Raw genomic sequence first — 25,691 nt, forward strand, 5'->3', positions numbered from 1 at the left:
ATGAAGATCCAGATACCGAAGGATGATAATTATATACTTATGCTAGATAAGATCAGTGAGGAGGAGAAATTTTTCATCCACGTTTTATCAACATGTGACGAGAAGAACCTAATTGATCACCTCTTTCCCTTTGTCGATTGGGTGTGGCTGAAGTCAGATTTGATAGCTTGGGCGCCCGTTCTCAATCGATTCGACGACCTCCTGCAGAGGTACATCGTGCATAATAAATTGAATCGGGAGGAGACCTGCATTGCAAGAGGTGATGAAGGCGTAGAGACCGAGACACAGGCGGGCAGTGCACTCGCGCAAGGGGAAAAAAGCAGCGAGAAGCCTAGTGAAAATAACATTGAGAAGACGAGCGAACCTTCCAAAGAATCGTTCGTCCCATCCGATCTTCTAATCGAGCAAATCCTCAGGTTCACTTACCACATCCTGGACAACTGCCTAAGCAAATCGAAGTACAACTCGCTGGACCATTTGCTTGTGCTACTGTGGAGCTTCAACCCCAAGATATCAATCCTGTCGGCTGAAATTTTAAATATATATTACTTATTTATAAAAAAAACGAAGAAAAATGAAAACAAAATAAATCAAATTGTAAATATCCTGTCAGCGCTAATTAACATCCCTGTGCCGAATTTCTTACACCCATATATAAACAACGACATAGGAAGGATAAACGACAACAATTACATTTCTGGCCTAGTGCTGTACTACATGCATGACTCCACAGATAAACGTTACATGCAAAATGTGTACAGCAAAATTGATAATAGGTACCTGTTAGACCTAATCGATTATGAGTTGAACCTGGACAATGTTACAATTAACGTGGAAGATCACGAGATCCCCTTCACGTCTGTCCTCCCCAAGGAGGTAAAGTATAATGAGGCGAAGGAAGCCCTACAACAGGCATACGACGCCATTATGAATAAGTATCAAATAGACGAAAAAAAAACTTTCGACCTCAGACATAAGTTAAGAATATACTTGGGATTAATATGTCCCAAGTACAGAAAAAAATTATTCAACTTAAGATACTTAATTATATCGGGTTCGTTGTCCATTAACTCTATTTTGTATCCTCAAATTATTCCAAGCAACACCATATTTTTACAAGAAATTTTGTACATACTAAAATATCACAAGTTTATTGATTTTAACACGCTGCAAATAATCTTTGACTTGCTGACGACGGCGATAGAATCCCATCTTCATTACAAAGTTGTGTCGGATATACTGGGCCTACGATTACACAGTGGTTTATTTATCAGCGTTTTTAAGTACTACCTGAATTATTTTTTATCCACTTATACAGTGCAGAAGGATATCTGCCCTCTGCACATTATGAACGAGAGCCCAGTAGAAATGTACAGCACCAATGATATCAACACTTTATACCTAAAAAAAATTCAAGAGGACAAGGCCATAAGCACATCTTCCCCCCCACAGGAGGGCGGAATTGTGCACACTTCTGGCAGCGGTAACGTTATGGTGCGGACAAGTATTTATAGCTCCCTGAGTGAGTTACTGCCGAATGAAGGTGGGGAGCAGCATCCCAGGCCACAGAACAGTCACCACCCCGAAAGTGGTGCTCCCTCACATGAAGAGGCAGTAACCCATGTCGCAAATGATCATCAGGATTCCACCCAAAGGGAGGCAGAAAATTCTCTGACCGCTGCAGACGGTTCCAACCAGTTAATCACCACTAACAACAATTCGATATTCAATGCGGACGCGTTCCGAGGAGAAGACAACCCAGTCAGCATCGATTATGGTGACCCCGCAGGAGTGATGGGGACCATATCCCCATTCGTGAACAATCCACCCATCAGTGGGAATATAAATGGTGTACACAATGTTAACATCTTTGATTACATGAGCAATGAAGGAGATACGAATAATGAGGCGGATTCCACCCACATGAGGGATCCCCCCAACGTCAGTAACTTGAATATATTCGACTTCATGAACAACGCCGAGGAAGTTGACCTCATGGCTGGTGGTACTGCAGATAACAGGCTAAGCAACCAACCGAGGGACCCAAACGGATTCAAGGAAGAAACGCAATACGAAAATTATATAAGTGAAGACGTAATTATAAGCAATATAAAAAATTGCAAGAAAAATGGAGAAAGTGAATTTATAAAAATTTCAAAAAAAATGTTTAAAGATTTTAAAAAGAAGAAAAAGGAAGTATCCATGATGTTACAATTATTAACCCTATACCATACGTGCATTATGGAGCCATGCCCAATTCTTACCATAGCGCAACAGAACACACTAAAATTTTTTCCCCTGTATTTGCAAGACAGCTACACGAACAATCTTCCAATTGTTCATTTGTTACTGAGAATTATGGAGACCCTATTGGACTTTACGCCAAACTTTTATTTCACTGCGAAGAATGAAGAGGAGCTGTACAAAATTTTACTCTCTCGTTTTCAATACGAAATATTTATGATGTCCGACAGTTTTTATCACCTGAATCGGGAGCATTTTCTGAGGTATTATTTCGAGCCCTTCGACTACCGCGGGTACGACCGCACATTTGTGGAGAGTGAGGAGCAGGCCCACGGTTATGTAGGGGGAGCGGGACAGGATGGAGAGGCAACCCAGGTGCATGGAAGTGTGAACGGTGATATAGTGAACGTGGAAATAGAGACAGCCCGCCCCGCCGCTTGTCCCACCCAGAACAGCCTCTTCCCCCGGGGAGATGCAAAGCTGGTGAGGCTATTCCAAACGTACGACATAAACGAGAGCGCCACGGACGAGACCCTTCTAAACAGATTCACCTTCTGGTGGAAGCTGCACATATATGAAGAGCGAGTGAAGATCATAAAGATGATTATAAAGGCGCTTAACCTGGCGTTGAAGGGCTACTCCCCAACAGACACGCTGCTAGACATATTTACAAATAATTATATCTCCGTCAAAATTATTAAGTACATTTTGAAGTACCCACACAAATTTGGCCTCTGCGTGTATGGATACATACTAGGGTTTATATATGAACACATATATGAAGACCCCACGATTTTGTCTACCCTGTTGAAAGAGGGTCTGTTGAACATTTTATTAAACAGCATAGTGGAGGATAATTTGAAAGACGAAACAGTGTTGATCTATGTCCCATCCCTCCTCTCCCTAATGTTTATTCACAGCATTGGAAAGTCAGCCATGAGGAAGTTGAATTACTCGCCCATATATAACCTCTTCCATTATATGATCAAAATAGATTATTTTTTTTTCGATAGATTTGGCGATATAGCTGTTTCTATTGGAAATATCATCAACGAGCTGGAGAATTACGGCTTCGTGATGAGAGACTTCCTTACCTTTCATGTGAAATTATTGAAGAAGTTATATTTGGAGGGTCTAAACTTGGGTTATTGGAAATGCCTGGATTATGATTACGTACAAAAGTATGTAGAGGGGTCAGTAAAGCAGTTACACCATGTGCAGTTAAAGGATCTCAACATAGACCGATATAAACATAGAAGGGACAACTTTTTCTTGGACAGATTATCGATCCTGTGTCGATGTATCCTGTCCTATATGAAGACCTCCTGGATTAAATCATTGTTAAAGTTAAATGGCCTCAAGTTCTTAATGGCTTACACAAACCTGATAAGCCTACCGCCCAACTACATTCACATATTTGAGTATCACTCCATTTACACGTTTGTCATGAAGATATATTTGTATGCCTCCTTCAAAAATGTGTACAATCAGTTCCTTTACCCTCTGTACAACTACAACAACTTCGTTTCGTATGTGCAGTACGTAAGTTTGTTATTATTAGATTCGTTCTACTTCGACCTGGGTGACAATATTGTCGTGGTTAAGCGATCTGCTCTTCGCGCAGGGCAAGGGAGCGAAGCGAACAAAGCGTTTGGATCTGTGGGAGCGGCCAGCAAACCTTTGGAGGGAGGAAGCAAGTACCTCAGGAAGGACTTCTTCGCTGGGCCTTTCATCGACCGTAACCAGCTCCTCCTATGTAACATCACGCAGCTCTTCAACATTCTGTACTTCCTAATCTCGGCTTACACCGACTCCAAGGGGCTCTACGCCAACGAGGAGAATTTGTACGATCCGTCAGAATTGTCAAACAGAAAAATCTTGGAAATATTTTCAGATGTCCTCATAACGATAGAAAGTGTGTTCGACTTTTACTTTACATTATATTTTTACCAGACGAATGACTTAAATCAGAACATGTTTTTGCATCTGAAGGATAAGGTATGTATCCATGAACACATCAAGAGAACACTTCGAAACAGCCAAAATAAATCAGATTATCTGTTATACAATTTGTTCGGATCCAGTCGTTCCCTTTTTTGCTATTCGATTAATAACAACCTGTACGTATTGAACAAAGATGAGGGAAAAACACATATCATTTGTGACCACGACAATGCAGATGATTACAAAATGACCGATCACCTCAGTGGATTAGATAATGATGACAAGGTGTATAAGGCCATTTACAAATACGCCTTTTCCCAGGTCCTCAGTGAATTTAACACCTTTGTGAATAAAAGTATGAAAATGCCATCGGACATTGTAGCTTTTAAAAATAAGGAGAAGACGAAATTTCAAAAATACTTTTCAAGTTCCGACGAATCAATTGTCGGGTTCAAAGTAGCGAAGAAGAAAAATATGTTGCACTTGGCGCAAAGTGGAAATGATAACGACGCGGGGGTTATAACCAACCTTATCTCTAATAATATAGCAACTCATGGCAGCACGGTGAAGGAGACCCCGCTCTCCAGCAGCAACCTTCTTGAGACCGATTCCCCAGGTGTTCAAAAGAGCCACTTAAATGCGCAAAGCATTGCAAATATGTACGCAGATTACCGCGGCGGCAGTTGTATGGAATGTAACTTTGCGGAGAAAAAACAACAGACGAGTGGGGGAGTAAATAACGACTCGAGCATTGGCGGTAACGACAGTGGCGCTGCTAAGAGCGAATACAACGACTACTACATAGAGGACAAGAACATACACATGCACACGCGCCTCGCGTATGACTCCAAGTACGTCCTGTGCGAAAGCCTCAGATCGCTGCTGGTGGTAATTAAAAAGTTTTTTATCATGATTAATCTAGCCTGCCATACGAGGCAGTTAAAGTTGAAGCCCAGCCCGAACTATATCTTTTACAATGTGATCCAGCAGAAGCACATTCTGTGCATCATTCGATGTTTAACCAAGTGCATGATGAATGTACCGCTGGTGAGCAAGCCCATTCAGGAGAACCCCTACCTCGCGGGCGGCGCAGCGAAAAGCGTGTACAGAGTGTTGTCTGACCATATAACGGCGGAGAAGGTCAGCTATTTGAGCGAGCCCAGTGGGGCGCAGTCACCATCAGCAGTGACCGCAGCAACGCCCTCATGCGTCACGGTGAATGGCGGTGCGAACAGTTTCTACAGCTACAACAGCGGAGGTGGCAACGTAAAGCCTGACTCAGTCGGGCCAAGTGCCTACAAGAACGGAGCCAGGAAATGGCCCAAGGTTGGAACGAATATGGACCACCTTTCATATGGAAGCATGGCGGAAGAAAACCTCTCCAAGGAGCACTTACCCTCCTGTGGTAGCGCCAATAATGCAGCGGAAAGGGACTCACAGAAGAAAAACCTCAACCTGTATGACTATGCATACACCTCCTTCACCAGCCACCATGTAAAGAAGATAGAAAATTTTTATCCAGAACCATTCTACATGGAGGAAATTTTGTTCAAACGATACAACTTTAACTTTTCCCTGATCGACGTGGTGCCGAATAAGGACCTTCAACATGATTGGCACTTTGGGCCAGCGGACAAGGGACCAGCGCAGAATGGAAATGTGGCCGCGTTCCGAAGCCACCTGGAAGAGAACGAATCGTACAACTTGAGGCATCCCCGGGAAAGCATTCCCAGTCACGATTTGAGCAAGTATAACAAGTCGTACATTTGCACGAGCGTTCGGAAGCCTGGAGGGTCCTACCGCGTGGTCCACCACAACGATAATTTCAATTGGGAAGCGTGTGCAGCGGATAACGCAAACGAGTCGAACGCAGCAAGTAATACATGTCACGAAGCGAATTCGCAGAACAACCCAAGTAGCAGTAACGCCGCCTCGAGCGAAAAGGAAGGAGTAAACGACATGCCCAAGGAAAAGAAACTGTCCCCAGTGAACATCAGCATAGAACAGTACAGCCCGATGAAAACAGTGAAGTACATCGCAGAGCTCATCAACATTTTGCACAAGCTACTGTCGGATAACAAACTCGAATTTATTAGCTACTTTTATTTCCTGGACTTGCTATACAAAGTGGGAACGTTCGACTTCATTTTCAACATGTTTAATTATGTGATGAGCGTATACATATCCCTGCTTGCATTATACTACAAAAAGAAGGAGATGAAGAAGAACAAACAAGACCTGAAGACGAATTTTGTTACTTACATACCAATTCACATCAGCAAGAATTTTACCTGCACAAACACCTACTTTGTTCGCTACCTAATCAGAATTATGGAATACTATGCTGGTGCTGATATTAGTACCCTGAAGATTTACCTGCAAATTGTCATTAAAGGGATAAGCGCCTTTCTGGACTTCTTCGTCAGCCTCATCAACGTTGGCAAATTTAACTTGATGCTCTTCTGCTCCAAGATGCTGCACCCCCTCACGCGCTTGCACAACGACTTTGAGAACCTCTCCCCGGAGAGAAAGGCCACGTACAACATGGGAGGAGGAACGGCAGCGGAGGGGACAGTGGCGGAGGGAAAGACGCACGAGAGTAACCCGTTGCTCACCACCAATGGCGCACAAAGTTGCAGTAATGGCGAAGGTGAAGAGGCCAATTTATTGACACCACAAGTGGAAGGAACAAACGAGTTAAACGAGAAAAGTGTACAAGTGGACGCATTCCCCAATTCGAGTGAAATGAAGAAGATAAAGAAACAGGACACTCCGGAACTTAGCAAAAGTAACAACGAATCAAATGATGCGAAGGAAGAAAATGCTACCACCACCACGACCCCCGCGCAAAATGCGAAACACAAATCACAAAACACATTCATGTACAACAACAACTTCATTTTCTCGCTGGACTACTTCGACATTGTTAACACGATCAGATCGGTCAAGTGCGAAATAGCAAACAACATATTCATGTGGCTAACCTACATCAACAGTACAAGTGTTAAAATTGGCAACCTTGGGAAGAATAATATATACATAAACTTCAACAATAATATCATATACACCTTGTTGAGAATCATTTTAAAATTTATTCATCACTCGATTGAAGTAGAACCCAAAATGATCGATTTCTGGGCAAAGGAAAAATGCAAGGATAGGAAGAACGTTAGTGGAAAGGAAAAGGATAAGGACAAGGATAAGGACGCATTTAACTACCCCCATGTTAACATTTTGGAGGAGTGGGGCTTAATGGGGTTTGATGAAAAAACGATTTATGATTGTCTCAATTATTCTGGAACCACTGATCTAGATTGTACTTTGAATTATTTGGATAAGGCAAAGGAAAAGGACTTCTTCTTCAACATAGCAAAGGATAAACTTGGAGAGAGAAGGAATGTCTGTAGAAGACCCCCCTACTACGACTTTGACTATAACAGCAGTGATGAAAATTCGACCTCGGGGAATAGAAGACTGGTTGATATACGATTGGGGGTCAACGAGAATGTTAGCGATGAGGAACTTAATGATGCGGTGCAGGTTGCAGCAGAGGGGAATCCCCCCATCGATGGGGATGGTCAACAGGTGGATGAAAACATTTGCCCAGCACCACTCATCCTAAACGATTCCCCCAAAGATGGAAACGACAAGGAGGATATCTTTAACAAAGATGACAAATACATGCTGGAGAAGTTTCCCTTCATGTTCGAAATATTGAAAGAAGCCAAAGCAAAGTCAACACATGCAAGGGTGTACTACTACCAAACGATTATGGACCCAAACAGCAAGAGAAATATGTTATTATACCTACAGTACTACTTAAAGTTATTGAAGAAAAATCTTTTCCTTACATATGAGGAGAAAAATAACATCAATCAATTTTGGGACGAAGATAATTATTTACTCCTTAGGCAACTCATTTATAAATATATTTTCAATATGCTCATAAATATAATGATAACCATCCCTTTTAATGAAGGAGGTTACACCAACCTTTTCCTCAGCTTCCTCCTCATTGACATTGATAAGAAGAGTGTGAAACTGCTCCTGGACCATTATAGAAAAACCATACACGATAAAAACACCAACAAAAGTCGTATATTCAATCATCAAGATGTGAAAATTATCATTCTGTATTATTTTATTGAAAATATTTCGAAGAAAATTAAAACCCTGAAGAATGATGAAGCCTTCCCAATAGAACCCTTCTATCATTGCCACCACATGTTCATGTACTTTAATAAGAAGAAAAATAAAAACGTCAAGAGTGCTGATGATGGTGGGATGAAAGCGGACAAGAAGGACAACAACAAGAATGGAAATAAAAATAAATTCGTGCAAAACAGAAATGCGTTAACAAGTGACAACGGTGGGGTGATCCCCATTTTGCCTCAAAGCGGGGAAGCGAATGCAGGAAACGCCACCGGGGTTGAACACAATATTGGCAGTGCGATCAGTGCAGGTGTGACTGGAATGGGGGGTGTCGCCACGACGGGAAGCGGCCGAGGTCATGACGCCCGCCAACCGGGAGATGAAGCTGGCCAGGAACCAAGCAATACTACCGGAATGACATCAAATGTCCAGCATAATATCCCCACGAATGGTGGTGCCTCTGGTGGGGGAAGCGCCCTGAACAACATGCGCAACATGATGATGAGTACTACTCTACCCAACGGTAGAACCAACGCGATGAACAGTGCGAACAACCACAGTAGAGTAGGAAACCCAATGAGTGAATTCCTTGCAGAGTACCAACTGAACAATAACTACGACATTAGCAACCACAGTGATGACAACACGACTACCGTATTGTACCCAGGAAGCGATGCCGTGGATGACAAAAATTCAGTCATGAATAACAACGCAAAGAGTAAGGAGCCTAATAACCCAGATGGTGAAGTAGTGGACGATTCAAATGATCCCCAACGTTGTATGTACAGAACCAAGTATATTAAAGGAGACCTAGATGTTATATATGAGTCGCAAAAGGACATGGAAATATACTCTTACCACTTTTGCCTGTACATGCTGTTTTTCACACTTTACAATATTATTGATAAATACACAATAGCAAGAAATTTGATTTTGCACATAGACAGGAACATCCTGGACTATTGCATTTTCTTTTTACACAAAGTTAACGCGGCCTATGTGAAGAGTGTGGAGGCTAATGTTAATTACTTCTTAACAGAAAGCAGATACGAATCATGTTTAGCCAATTCTAGCTCAAACGATGAACAAATGTTTTCGAATGCCCATGGGGGGGGAAGCTTCTTGCCCAATGGGGATTATGAAGCACACACAAATGATAACGATGCGGGGAAGAAAAATCAAGAAAAGAATAAAAGGAAGAGAAAATTTAACAAAATAATGGGAGCAAGTAAAACTGCCACCAACTCGAATGAGCAACTGAATAACGAGTTAATGAATGTCGTCGACCCGTGTGAGCAGGGGGCCTGTTTGAGTGGCCTCCCTCCTTCCCTCCCTTCAGGGCACGATACGAATGACTGTGCACAAAATGGAAGTCACAAAAAATATGCTACTCACCTTTCCGATGACAAGGACAATGATTACTTGCATCCAACGTGTGGCAATGCTAACATTATCAACGTGAGTGGAACAACAACCCACGTGGAGCAATCTAACAACAGGGCGATGCTGCTATCAGGGGAGGACGGAAGTATGGGGAATAATAACTGCCAAACACAGAAGAGGCAGAACAACCCAGGTGAAGCTAACCAGAAGGAACAGAAAATAATAAACCACATGTACAACAAAGGATTGGTTATAAATAAAAATATCAAAACGTATAGCATGCTTATTCCGTACTGGAACTTAGCCGACACAGATATTTCCGAGGTGAACCAAAAAACGGCCATCAATTATTCACTACAGGAAAATGAGGAGAATAAATATATCTCGCTGTACTCCAAACCCCCATGCTTCTACGCCCCCCTGTTCATGTGCATGTACAAAATTATCATTAACTACTCCTTGTACAATTTTAACGACAAGAGTAAGAAGGTAATGAAAAAACAAAAGGAGGAAAAAACGAATGACGATAAGTGCAGCACCAGTATGGTTAGAAATGCACCAAATAACAAAATGGACAAGGCCACTTTGCACACAGAGAAGAAAAACCTCAGCAACAATATGGCATCCAACATGAACACAGCAACGGCGCAAATGCCTCAAGCCACACAAATCGCGCAAGCTGCACAAATGATTACAGAAAACATTCGATTTATGTCATCGGAAAAACAACACAACATCATAAGGATATGCATCGACACGTTGTATTTTTTCAAGGGTTACAACGCACAGCTGTGTATGAGCATTTTGCAGATAATTGAATACTTGACCACCACGTACAGCAACGTCATTTTCTTCATTTCGTATGCGCCGCCAAATGTGTATAAGAACTTTAAGAAGGTGTTCGAACTGGAGGAAAGGAAGATACAAAGGATGCAAGGAGGGGGAAAAAATGTTTTGGTTGATAAGGGAAACGCAAACGGAATGTCGAACGAAACAGGGGATAATCCTAACGCGGAATTATTGCCCAGCAGAGAAGAGGAACTATCTGCAGGGGATCTGCACAAAAGAGAAACCATTATCAGTGGAGGAAGCGGCATGGAACCCCTTAGAGATAGAGGTAGTAGCAGAATGTGTTGCCCCCCCAATATTACTAACAATGAGCAGCACGATTACGTCAGTTTTGTCGAACAGAAATGCGACCCCCATGTTGACTTCAACGAGTTAATCCTAAATAACATCAGCAGAAGCGGACTTGGAATTCTGCTAACCATTTCGAAACAAGCAAAATTTAAGGACATGCTCATTATCCTGATAAACATCCTCATCCAGTGCTTCACCGACAACTACGTTATCGCTAACAGAATTGAATATAGTCTCAAGTCATTTTTCCTCTCGCACGGGATCCCAGTCAAGTGCTTTATGAGAAAGGACGACCTGAAGGTCATAGAGGATGACAAAATTTCCAACGCCTTAGGTGTATCATTAAGTCAATTGAATGAAGCATTATATCCATTCATTTTTAAGAACCCCCAGATGTATGAAGAAATTCTCAGCTGTTTATGCTTTTTTCCCAACCTGAAATATGTGAAGAAAGATGAAACGAGCGATGTGCAGCATCAAGTTAGCGATGTGAATGATTTGCTTTCGTTCAATGGTTTTGGTAAGGCGGTTGGCGCACACAGCGCAACAGGATTGACGAGCGAACAAACAAAGGAGAAAAGGAACGGAGCAAATATACACACAGTTGCGTGTAATGGTGCTGAAATTGCAAAGGGGACGAAAACGGAGAAGGTGAAAAAGGGAAAGGATACCGGGAAGGACCACGAACAAGAAGGCAGAAGTTCGTTTCAAAGTACAACCAGCAACAGCGTGCTGAGTGGCGCCCCCGGAAAAAATCTACATGATGGCGCAACCCAGTTGAGCAAGGAGAAAGGCAAGTCGGTGAAGGAAAACAGTGCACAGCAAGCGGTAACTCTTAACGGCGACGGAAACGAAGGAGGCAAGCTCTACCTGAATGTGCTTCCCATACCGGAACACATTAAATCCATTTACATGCTCTCAGAAACGGCCAACTGCACCAAGTACCTAAGAAAATATTTCCTGAAGAACAATTTTTACAACTTTTACATCTTGGCCGTTCTGCTGGATTTCCTGAACCTGTTCACAATCATCCAAAGCAAAACGAGGTTAGTAAAACTTAACGAAAAGGAAGAAAGGCTACAATTTAACAAGAGGCTAATGGAAATTTATGGTACCCATGCCAACTTTGACACCGAACTGGATTACAAGGTTATGTACCCCTTTGCTCTGACGGCAGATAATATGCTCTTCATTCTCAACTTAATTTTTAAAACATTCAAACATTTAATTGTTTATTTGGTTAAGATCCCCAATTCCTTTAACTCCAAAATTATGAAGACTTTTTTTCTGAATGATTATGATGAACTTGTGCATGGTGTGCAATACAATGACGCATCAGTTTCTGCTCATTCGGTCCAGTTTAATACTACATCGAGGAAGGGCAGCGACGATTTGAATACCCTCATAAAAGAGACCCCCGAACAGCCTGCGAACCTCCCCTGCGGCGATAACCACGTAGCAGTGGAGGCAGGAAGTGTAATGCACAAAATTGCGAAACCCGATTTGACCTCAAACACTCACTATACGTATCGAGAAATATCTGAGTTTTATTTACAAAATTATAGGCACTACTATGCCCTCTTTGATTTGTCCAAGTTAACGTTTAGGAGTTGCTTGTTCCCGTTTCTGCTGGAAAGGGGAGCGTGTCAGGCGGGTAGCAGCGGAGGGAAGGAAAAGGGCAAGGACAAAGGAAGGGAAATGGAGAAGGAACTGCTTGCAGGCCATATTCTGCACGCGAACCACTCCAACAACCGAGTGTTTACACCCCTGTTGATATTTTTGTTCAAACGGATATTACCCCAATTTATATGCCTCAGCCATCCGAGCATCCACACGACCTACTCGCCAAAAAAATTGGAAGAGAAATCCAAGTGCACGGATTATCACTACCAGTCTGTATTAAACAGTAACGAATTCAAGAATGTCAATTATGTTAAACACATTATCAATTTTGTTCAACTCATATTTGATATTCACTCTTCAAGCTATGATGTACATAAGAAAGTGGTGCAAGAAATTATGCATCTCTTGAAGGTGTACAATATTTTTCAAAAACGGAAGGAACAACACCCCTCTGGGAAAGCATCTACCAATTTCGACAACAACGTTTTCGCCACCCTCATTGATGTATTTTCCTACGCTGTAAGTGCCTTGCTTTACAAGCTGGTCAACGAGGAACAGAATATTAAGATAGAGAACAGCCATCTGCTGGATGAGAAACAGCTGCTTGGAAGCGGCAAGTACATTTCCAAGGTGTTGGAGTTTACACAAAAGGGAGAAGAGGAGCAGGAGGCCAGGAACAATGGAGGCGGTCACAACCGTAACGACAGCGACGACTGCGATGACAGTCGCGGCGGGCGCGGAGCTAACGGGGGAAGTGGACATGGAGGAAATTACAGAGGTGGTAATCACAACGGTGGCAATCACAACGGTGGCAATCACAACGGTGGCAATCACAACGGTGGCAATCACAACGGTGGAAACCCTAACGGTGGAAACCCTAACGGTGGCAATCACAACGGTGGCAATCACAACGGTGGAAACCCTAACGGAGGCCACCCCAACGGAGGTGGAGGCGGAGGCGACGATCGCGACGACGAGGACAAGGCTGAGAAGAAGGACGACAACAATAAAATGTTCACGTATAGCAGGGAGCAACTGGCCCACTTCCGCATGGCTCTGTGTAACTTGCTCAACAAGCTGGACTACACCAAGGAAGACTTTGCCAACACAGCCACGTCCATAATTCGCTGTTTGTCCGTCCTGACGTCCGCACCCATTTTGGGTTACCCCATAAAAACAAAGAACAATAAGTTGTACATGCTAAAATTGAACAAACTAAATGAAAGGAAGAACAAAAAAATTAAAAAAATAAAGAGGAATAAAAGAAGAAAGAATATGTCATGTGTAACGTTTTTAAATCCATCTTATGTGCGCTTCAGATCAGACTCCAGTAACAACAACTCGATTGGATCAGACATCCCCTACTCAGATGACTCCGATGTTTCCTACGAGGAACACTTCATTTTTGACAATGACGACGATGAGGATGACGATGATGATGAGGACGATGAAGATGACCTTCGATATGAGTATGAGGAAGAGATGGACGATGATTATGTTGACATGGAGGAGGACGCAGATGATGCAGATGACGCGGACAACGCAAACGACGACGATGAGGGAGATGATGAAGCGGACGACGATGTGGATGACGACGTAGATGATGAGGCGGATGATGAGGGGGATGAAGACGCAGGAGACGAAGCAAATGCAGCAGCGCATGGAGAGGAAAATAATGATGAGGTGGTGGAACCGAACGATGGAGATGATATTGGCAAAGCGGATGAGGGTGTTGGCGAGGTGGAAGATAGACCACGAAGCAGCAGAGGAAGAGGAAGGAGAAGAAGTAGAAGAAGGACAGGAAGAAACGAAGAATTGCGCAACAACAACAGCAGTAGCAATAACAACACGTTGAGCAGCGCACACATGGATAGCGATGAGAATAATGAAAACTCACTTAATGATGGGGCGGACGACACGGAAGGGAATTACACCAATGAAGAAGTCGAGGAGGACGAGGAAGAAGAGGAAGATGTAGACGAGGAACAGGAAGACGTTGAAGAGGATGAAGAGGAGGATGATGATGATGACATGGAGGACGACGATGATGACGATGAGGATGATGAGGATGACGACGAGGACGATGATGAGGAAGACGACGATGAAGAAATGGAGGAGGAAGAACAATACGACGAAATCGATATGGAGGAGGAAGAAGAGGATGATGGAGAAGGAAACGGAAACGAACATGATACTAATAGAGGCCTACACGTACACGCATACCTCGTCCAAGATAGAAACGTCATTGATGAGGACAATATTTATGATAACTCCAGCAATCTGTTACTCCCCCACGAGGTGGACGAAAATGAAGAAAACATGTCACACATGGGGGATAACAACAATAACATCGTCTCAAATTTGGAATTGGGTTCAGACAGTAGTAACGATATGGATGAAGAGCAAGGGGTCCATAGAATCAGAGAAATTGATGAAACGGAGGACTATGATGAGGATGATGACGATGAGGACGACGACGATGATGATGAAGATGAGGACGACGATGATGACGATGATGAAGATGACGAGGACGATGATGACGATGATGACGATGAAGATGACGAGGAGGACGATGATGAGGACGAAGAAGAGGAAGAGGAAGAAATCAACGGAAATAGCAGCACCTTCCGAATTAGCCAAACGAATGATAACGTAAGAGCAGCGAATAACAACGCAGACCTAATCGACACAGAAATGAATGTGAACAATTCTCTTCTCACATGTAATCAAAATCAACACGAAATATTGGATATCCTGATGGAAGAGGATGGTGTATATAATATTAATGACGACATAGATGAGTACAACGATGATTACATGGACGACGGGGAACATAATAACCGACTTGCTAATAGCAATATTAACATCGTGGCTAGTGCACAAATGGGCGGTGATAACAACGTGGGAATGTCTTCCTCCCTGAATGCAAATGGTGGTGGAGATAAAAATGGCAACACGGATGCAGTTCACAGGGGAGGAGATGACAACATGGGCCAAGGAGAAGCAATGCATGATAACGTAATTGGCGCCACCTCAGATGGGATGATAACAAACAGTTTGAACAATGCCCATGTGGAGTCCCCATCGGAAGGAAAAAAGGGTACCTGCGGACTAAACGGATCTAGCGCTACTAATATGACCAACACACAGAACAAAGGCGTTTACAACGAATTGCAAAATGAACTACAGAGTAACGGAATTCACGTGGGTATAAATAATGGACAAGAGCAAAATGATAATGTCAATGCATTACTTAACGCACATTTAGACACGAGCTTCCAAATTCCAGTTAGTGGTGCTCCGGGGGAAACACATTTCCCTGCGAACATGAACGAAGGGATCCATAAAAGCGTGAACGTTGTTCAAAATGGGAACATGATTAAGAACGAAATGAACAACGTTGCTCCGATTAACGAACAGGATGAGGTAGGAAGTGGAGAAGGAGGAGCAGATAATAAACTCGGTGTTAGCAGCACAACAGCTGGTATTGTTAAGCAGGAAGAAAACACAAAAGGCTCATCCACAGGTGCGAATGCTTCTACAACAGAAAGCGGAAAGAAGATCGAGTCGTCGGCCGGTGCCTCTGATAAAAACCATAGCTTATCCGCGGAAAGAACCACTAGCATAACGAGTGTAAGTGAAAATGATATTAACTTGATAGATTTGTACTACCATTTTTACAACAACAATAACAGAGATGTGAACACCCTGCTGGGGGAAAATAACAGCATTTTATATTTGAACGAAACGGACACCATTCACCCGTCCGCGGTGAAGAGTAGCGAGAGTGGGTTGCCCAGTGGACCTACTGCTGATCCAAACGACGGCGCTGCTGCGAGCGGCATGGATGTACCTACGACTGGAGTTCCCACCAATGAAACCAGCCCAACGGCATTGGCCCCCGTGGATACCACCCCGATGGAGTTAAGCGATCGGGAGCAAGGAACGCTGCTAAGCACCAGTATGGATAATTACGGAACCGTTAACTACACCCCAACGAGCACTAACATATTTGCCCTAATGGATAATCTGTGCTCTAATTTGTTAACACTAAATAGAAGAAGAAACGAACGTTTGAACAACATGTTGACCGCCGCTGTGCACATCCCCGACGGGGTAAGAAATAACAACATTAATATGCCCATAGCAATCAACGAAGATTTCAACATAAGCGGAAACATCCCAAATGAGAACAGCCCATATGATAACAGCAACATGTTACACGAAAGTAGTTGTACATACTACCACCTAAATCTCGACAGAGTTAACAACTTCTATCCCCCCCCCATGTTTAACAACGGTCCAAGTATGAGATCCAATAACGTCGCGAACAGAAATATGAACCAAACGAACCATAACCTTCGAAATTTATTTAACATTATTAGAAACTACAACATTAGCGATAATAATATTAACTACACAAGGAATTCGAATCCCATTCTGCATGACTTGGGTAGAAGGGGCGAATCTTCTGTTGTGGAGGGAGTGAACAGTGCAAATGTGATGAACGCAGAGAATAGGGAAGCACCTGTGGGGGATGTAATTAGCGAGCTCTGCAACAACGACGCCCCCAACGTGGGCAGCAACCAGGGTGATGGAAGCCGCCCCTCCTTACAGGATGACCCCGACGTGCAGAACGAGGTGAACAACACCATAGCGAATAAAATCAAAAGCGGCAACACTATTAAGGAAAAGAACGAGGATGCGAAGGAAGAAAGGTTTAGCCTTGTCGACACCGTCCTCGATAATGATAAGAAATTAAAAAGTAGCATCTGCAACATGATGTACAACAGATTGTGCAAGGCCATTCCGAAGGTTCATATAAATTTACCCATCGAAAATTTACTGGAGGAAAAGAAAAAAATAATTGAAAGCATGCGCAAGAAGGTAGAAGAGAAAAAAGAACATGGAAGCAAAAAGGAAGCACAGAAGGGAAAGGCGAGCAAACAGGAACAGGCGAAAAAAAATGGCCTCCAAAAAGGAGAAGTGCCTTGGAAGGAGGAGCAAGAGAAGGTTGAGGTGCAGGCGGAAGAAGAAAGGAAGGGCACAGGAGAAAACGTAGAGGAAAACCACGCCCACAGGGAAGATAAACAACGCGATAACCACGCTGCTTCCCCAGACGCAAATTCCACGCTCAGTGAAAATGCCCAAGTGCACATTCCACCAACTGGAACAGCCGACCCACATATTGAACCCGTTTTGTATGATAGCAGTGCCAACCACGATGTTCCCACGAGTGATCTAATGGGTGCAGATCAGAACAACGGAACTGACCCAAACCAAACGGACGAACATAATGACAACACTGACCAAAGTATCTCCAACGAGGAAGACTACAAAAACATTAACTACGAACAACTATTCGACAACGTCCTGAAAATCGAATCGGTGCTCATAATCTGCTGCGCACTGGGCATAACCGAAGGCCAATTCTTCCAACTCCTAAACGTAGATAGATCATTCCTCATTGAACTTCCAAGCAATTTAATCGACGAAATTATTTTACAGCATTTGAAGAATATCACCCTAGCGGGTGTAAACGAACTGGCGCAGGAAAATGCCCAAAACGATAAAAAAATTTCAATAGAGCTGTACAAGAAGTATCAGAAGTTTCAGGAGTTTAGCAGGACGAGCCCAGGAGACCAGCAACCGAACACCAATAACGAAAACGCCGTTGCGCAAACAGATCAACAAAATGGCAACGACAGTGATCCCAGTGCAAGCAATATTACAACTGCACATGTGGAAGAAGGAAACGCTGAGAGTAACAACGACAATGGTGCATTAACGGATCCGGTGGGAGGACAAACTGTGCAGGAAGTGTCAAATAATGATGATGCCACAGGTGAGGGGCATGGTCTCCCAGTAGTGGGCGCCCCAAGTGGTGCCACTGCTACCAACGGGGAAACCCCCACGATGAGCGAAGGCGAAAAAAACCTGCTCATCTACAACAGCATAAAAAAGAGCTACCTGGAAGCGCTGCCCTCAAGTGTTCGCGCAGAAATCAAGAAGAAAATAATAGGCAACAGGTGCCAGCGAAACGAAACACAAGACGAAACGAACATTGCGTTTATAGATTCCTTGACGCCGGAGCTGAGGAGAGACGTGCTATCCTCCGCAAGCTTAAGATTCATAAGAACGCTCACGGAAGAAATGATAGAAGAGGCAAGAAATTTAAGATTCGTGGTTCTTAACAGTCGATCGAATATGCTAAATGGTAATAATAGACCCAGGCAAAACGCCGCCCCCAACGCGGTCACAGATGGGGATAACGCAGATACGAGTGCTAACATTAGAGGAAGCAACGCAGGAAATGTTAGCAGCGGCGGAGGAATCGCAAGTGGGCCAAACGAGAGTGGAATGAATGCGAACGAAATTGGTGCAAACGAAGCCAATGCAGTTGGTGTCAGTGACAACGTAAATCGCAGTAACAACAACGTTACCGGCAGCGGCGCATCGAACGCGAATGGGCAAACGGATAACACCAATGTGTCGTCCACCAGATTAAACGCAATCAGAAGTGACATTCAGGAGCGAATAACGAACACTGTTTTGAGGAACGCCGTGTCTAACCTAAACAACATGAGCAGCAGTGAACACAGTCACAGCAACAGCAACAGAAGCAGCAACAACAATAATAATGTTCCAGTAATTAGCAGTGGAAACAGCAGGCATACACAAAATAATATGACGCTGTTTAATGTACTTAGTAGAGCCAATGCCAACAACAGAAGGCGTTTGAATGCGTCACTAAGAAACTCGCTGAGCTCAGGAACGCAGAGGAACAACTTTATCAGAATAACATACAACGAGAATAACAATCCTATAATTATGATTAATACTGGGCATGAAAACTATGACAGTCTTACCGTTTCTCGTTTCTTGGATCATTTTCTTGGTGGTAGATCTTTCAACGCAGCAATTTCTAACCTGCCGCTATCGGACAGTGCAAATATTAGCGCCAGTTTTTCCCTTATTCCGACGAACCCAGTTGGTGAAAATAACAATGAGGACGCCAGCAGTGGAAATAACAATGGAGGTAGCAGTGGCCATGGTAGGAACAACGCAGGAAATAGTGGAGGCGCAGGAGGGAATGGTCACCTGAGTGCAAGTCACCGCATCGGAAATAATAATAACAATACGGGTGGTAGCGGAAACAATAGTATGAACGAAACGAGACTGTTCTTTAGCCAGGATAATCGATTGAATCCAGTGGATCCTAATTTCAATCTCCTCAATGACGACAAGGTTGCAGACAAGGAAGATGATATAACGTTAAGTAAGTATTTAAAAAATTTATTTCCAACCAAGAACAAAGCAGATTCAGATAGCTCCAAAAATAACGCCCTCTATGTTTGTTTAGAAGAACCCGTATCGTCACAGGCCCTCATTGACATTTGCAGATTACTGTTTTTAAAAAAAGAAATCAACAAAAAAATCATGTTTACCCTTTTTTGCAATTTAACATGTTCGTATCAGAAGACTAAAATTTGTGCTTTGCAATTATTTATGAACATTTTATGGTCTGCTTCTGTGGACTTGCATGGGAAGAATAATTCCCCTCGAGTGGTAGCTCTGCGACAGGCTATAAATTTCCCCCCCAAAATGCTTTACCATAACGTTAACAAGAAGAACTATGGACTCTTTTCTGATAACTACTTCACCACTGCGTATGTATCAGCGGAGAGGGTACTAGAACAAGTGCAGTCGCTACTTATTACCATCCCACACATCACTTCATTCTTCTCCATGCTGCTTGTGCACCCCGCGTTTTTCGTGCCCAAGGATATTATCGAGAATAAAGTTGTGGGGGTGAGGAAGGGCTCCAGCAGTAATGTGTTTTTGGAGGATAATGCAAAAGGGGAAATTTCTTCCCAAGTGTCTTCAGAAATGACGCACACTTTGGCACGCAAAAAGGAAGAAACTGTGCAAGGTAGCACAAACAGAATTAATGAGGACGAGGCGGCCATTTTGCAGTACGAACTGAAGAGGAAGCGACCCAAGATGGACCAAAAGAATAGCCCACACTCGCTAACCCTGAACACAAAAATAGAACACTCCAAACAAATGGATAAGGCAAAAAATGAGTACCCAATTAATGTCCTATTCAATCTGCTAAATTCGTTCATATATTTAACTTCCAAAAAACTCATGAGCCATCTCTTGTCAGTCATTTTCAATCTTCTAATCAACTGCGGGAAGAAGTGGTACACGTATAGCAACTTCACCAAGTGGGTATACACAGAAAATTTGGAAGAACTTCTAGATGTGGAAAATGCTAACAATGATGAAAAGGTGGGGGATAAAAAGAACGACGAGGTAGTGAACAACGACGCAAGCAATAACGAAGCGACTGCATTAAACAACGCGAGTGATAGCCGAAGTGGAAGAAGCAACAACGGCAATAAGAGGAACACAACGAGTAAAGCCAAAAAGCAGAAGCAACACAGTAGTAGTAACTTGAAGGAGTTCTACCACCCCTCATCCAAAATTAACAGAGAGCTACTATTGAACATTAGAAATATAAAAAAAAATGAACAAGATAGTAGCAGGAAGGATTCAACGAAAAAACCATTTTACCTACTAGAAGTCATATCAGTAGATGCCCTGAGTAATTTAAGCAAACTAATCTGTAACTACAAAACAAATTTCTTATGGATCAACAGTAATAACAATAACAACAACGCGAATACACCTAATAATAATAATAACCTCGAACAAGTGCACAAGCAAGACATTTCCTCACTCACTCAAATTATCGTAATACTCTTTTCGCATTACAAGCTAAAAAAATGGGCTATTCAAACATTGAAATATCATACCCACGTTTTGATCAAAAGGATTATTTATGACTTGAGAAAAATTGTTCACTCCATACACAATAAAACGTTTGATGTGTATGCAGTGGATCACTCCGATAGTTTGGAACAGAAACTAATTGCATTTTATCGAGTCATTACCATTTTATGTAATGCTCCCTCTTTGATTGACAATATGATTAACAAAAGTGAAGCCAACAAAAATTTCAGTGCCCAGGACATTAGCAGTAGCGCTTCACAGAATGGTCTAAATTTGAGCGCTGATGGCACGTCTACGGCTCCAAACGTGGGCATATCATCAAATGGGGACGCTCCCCCAGTGGTGAATGAAGTTGGTATCGGTGACGTTGCCACAGGTGGTGGTGCAAGTAGTGGTGAGGGTGTTGATAATAATAATGAGGAGGACGACACTCATAATGACCATGTAATAAAACCTGCAACGGAAAAAAAGAAAAACACAGACGAAGAAACCAAGTTCGATATTTGTGCCGATTTCTTCCTCTCCATTAACATCGACGCTCTCTGGGAAGAATTCAACAAAGCCATGCAGGTAATCAATAATGCCCTCATAGATAAAAATTACAAATTTACACACAACAATAGGAGCAATATGCAGTTGCGCTCAGAGGAAGGAAAAACGGAGCACCATAATGGAAGCATGCTTCTACAACCCCCAAAACGTGAACAGACCAACGATGTAATAGTAGGAGGAGGGGATGAAGAAGATGTTGTAGTACCCAATGCGTCCACCCCCTCCTGTACAAATGGAAAGAACAAGCAAGGAAATGTACCACTCGGAGGAGAGACAAACAAATCCTTCTTCGATTTGGATTCCTCCTCAAGCGAAACGTCAGAACAGGACAATCCAAATTCGCTAACTGCAGGCAGCCCGCAACATGAAGAAGGAGCCCTCATACAAAGTGCAGCAGAAAATGTTGCCAACCCTGCAGAGGAAAGGGCCAACCAAAACGGAGATAATAACAATGCGAACAGCAACCTAGTGGAAGATAAAAAGAAAGAAAATGAGGATGATCCACCCCCAACCATTTTAAATTATCTCCTACCACTGATGGAAGCATACCTCTTCATAGAAGAAGTCATTCTAGTATCCCAATATAAGTTGAAAAAATTTAAAGACCTGGAAAAAAAAGTCGCTAATTTAAACATCGAAAGTATAAAAATTAATGAAAAGTTGGCTTGTGACGATAGCCCCTTTTACATTAGCATATATCATAAGAAGGAGAAACGGGTGTCGGAGAGTGATTCCACCGGTGAGGGGGACCTTAAATTGGCCAAGTTCAATACTGCCAGTCGGGTCCATAGCAACATGTCCAACAAAATGAAAAGGATGAAGGAATTAGGTGCGTCGTCAGACGAAGAGTTGCAGAGGGAAGGACAGTACAAACAACACAAAAGGGGGGAAATTAATATGACACATTTGCCAGAAGCGGAGGCGGACAACAACACAGCCGAATTTAAGCACCTGGGTAATGACGATGATACGAACGTGCAACAAGGCAAAGGTGTGATAAACAAAAGGGAAGAAATGATGGGATACCTTGCAAATGACGCAGAGGAGGGAAAGAAGAAAGCCAACTCTCGTGAATTGCTAACAGGCGAAAAGAGTACATTTAGCAATTCCCAAAATTGTGACCACGCCGTGGAAGCTAGCGGAAGTGGAACATATGAGTTTGCAAAGCGCAGATCAGGCTCAGAGGAAGCAGTGCAACAGCACGGTGGATACGTCGGGCAGAACACGAACGAATACGATGGGGAGGACGCCGAAGAGATGATGATGATGATGCGTGCGTTCCGTGATACTGCCAATGACGATGGCGACGACAACGATGACGACGAGTACATACAGATTAAACTGGAGGACAACGAAGGAAGCATCAGCAGCCGACACAAGAAGCTCATCAAATTCGTGTACATAAACAGGAGGGTAATTAACAGCCTCATCAAGCAAACCCCGATACTACTACACCACAACTTCAAGTCGCTCATTAAGCTGACTTCGTCCTGCATCAACTTCGAAAACAAGAGGCATTATTTGAGAAAGAAATTGAAACATCTGAAGTCAGGGGTGAGAAGCGAACCAATCCGTTTGAACATAAGAAGAGAAAAAGTGTTCACCGATTCATATTACCAATTGAGGAACAAATCTGGTAACGATTTAAAAGGAAAATTAGTAGTTACTTTCAAAAATGAAGAAGGAGTAGATGCAGGAGGGTTAACTCGAGAATGGTACTCTATATTAGCCAAAGAAATATTCAACCCTAATTATGCTTTATTCTGCCGGGAAGGAAAGAAGAGCGAGTTTAACCATCCAAATCCTCTGTCATATATTAACCCAGACCACTTGCACTTTTTCAAATTTGTGGGCAAATTTATTGCAAAGGCTATTTATGATGGGCAAGTGATAGATGCTTATTTTTGCAGATCCTTTTATAAACACATGCTTGGAAGGAAAATCCTCCCAGCCGATGCAGAATCGGTAGACCCAGAGTTTTACAACAGTCTGATCAAAATTGCTGAGTACAAATTGGAAGATCTAAATTTGGAGATCAATTTTAGCACCGAAATTGACGAGTTTGGAAAAACCAAAATTATCGACCTCATTCCCAATGGTAGAAATATCCCAGTCACTGATGAAAATAAAAACAAGTACATTGAGCTTCTATGTGAAATGAAAGTAACCAACAGTATAAAGGAACAGTTAGAAGCTTTCATGGATGGTTTCAAAGAGCTTATACAACCCAAACTGATCTCCATTTTCGATGACAAGGAGTTGGAATTACTCATTAGTGGCATTCCGACCATAGATCTAAACGACCTAAAAGAGAATGTTGAATATCACAATTATTCACCTAACTCGATTCAAATTATTTGGTTATGGGATGTCCTCCAAGAATTCGATGAAAATAAAAAGGCCTCTTTCTTACAATTCGTTACTGGAACGAGTAGAGTACCCTTAGGTGGTTTTAAAAATCTCATGGGAATGAGGGGTGCACAGAAGATGATTATTTACAGGGCCTACGGCGAGGACCGCCTCCCCACTGCACACACATGCTTCAACCAACTGGACCTACCTGAGTATTCCTCCAAGGAGTTGTTAAGAAGCAAATTAATCAGGGCCATCATGGAAGGAAAGGAGGGCTTCGGATTTATATAACGCCTGTACATTTTTTGCAAAACGGAGCGCAGAAGCGAAGAGAAGAGACGTGCACAAAGAAACCCTATGCGGAAAAACAGCTCGTGTTTTGCACCTGTGCTGCAGGGGTAACGCACTCAAAATGGACTTTCCCATCTACACGACTTCCCTAACATGGGCTGCGTATTATGGAGCTTTCATTCTTCGTGTATCTTTTTTTTTTTTTTTTTCGCATTCTTTTTTTTCCATTTTGAATGCATACTTGCAACGTAGTAACTTTATCACCCCACACTACTCTATTTTGTAAACTGTTCAAATTAACATAAATTATTTCAAATATTGACAAAAGAAAAAAGCGCATTTGGTTATGCATACCATTAAGTACCTGTCTTGTCAGTGCTATACCCTTCCGCGCAAAATTTTTTTCTTCATGAGATGGGGTACGTATAAACAGTATTGGCAGCATCCATCCCCCGATGTTATACGCCACAAGGAGAAAAGTTGTTGCAAATGTGGGAGCACCCCACACACACATGCAGCATTTTAGCCACGCTACCATGTTGTACATGCTGCATGGCGGATAATACATATTACGGGCACTTGTCCATACATCTCACAAATTCGTGACGTTTTCGAATACCCATTTTGTGACTGTCAACATGTGACACTGTACACTTCCAGGAGCTGATCCAATTGGGCTTAAGCCCCTTCGTGCTAGCTCATCATGGGATGCTCACTTTTTGTTTTTTGTTCATCAACTGGATTAACGATTTTGCATACGTTATAAACACAGCGTTGTTTTTTAACATATATTTTAGGGAAATTAATGTGTTACGAGGGGAGGTGGACAATTTATCATAATTACGCCCAATAGGTAGTCAAAAACCGCCCCCTACAAAAAGATCCACATCGGTGTGGTAAAAAATAAAGCGACCAATTGGGGGTTCAGAAAATATGTTATGCTGCCCCATTCGGTCTGTGTAAAACGTTCGATCAGGCCACGGTGCCTACTCCTTTTTACTAACCCATTTGGAGACATTTCCAAAAGTTCCACTTGGCAACATTAGCAGTGCCACACGCAAGATACTAATTTCGGTATGTTACAAATGAGAAGAGAAGGAGTTGGGGGGAAGTGTCAAAAGTTTGCAAAATAAAAACAAAGGTATGCCATTTATTCGTGTGTACGTTTATCCACACAAGTGTGTACATCGCGAACATGGTTCTCTTTACAA

At 42.7% G+C, this 25,691-nt stretch overlaps 1 protein-coding gene across 1 annotated transcript; it reads left to right on the forward strand.

Annotated features, from left to right (window-relative positions):
- Positions 1 to 24,480, forward strand: AK88_00750 (uncharacterized protein; the record flags this gene model as incomplete). The annotated part of the gene is made up of 2 exons (XM_012478394.1): positions 1 to 9,631; positions 9,680 to 24,480. The coding sequence occupies 2 exons, from the start codon at positions 1 to 3 to the stop codon at positions 24,478 to 24,480; spliced, it is 24,432 nt and encodes an 8,143-aa protein (XP_012333817.1).
- Between the last annotated feature and the right edge of the window lie 1,211 nt (positions 24,481 to 25,691).

Source organism: Plasmodium fragile, assembly GCF_000956335.1.
Source record: "Plasmodium fragile strain nilgiri unplaced genomic scaffold supercont1.6, whole genome shotgun sequence".
In the NCBI taxonomy this organism is placed as follows: Eukaryota; Apicomplexa; class Aconoidasida; order Haemosporida; family Plasmodiidae; genus Plasmodium; species Plasmodium fragile.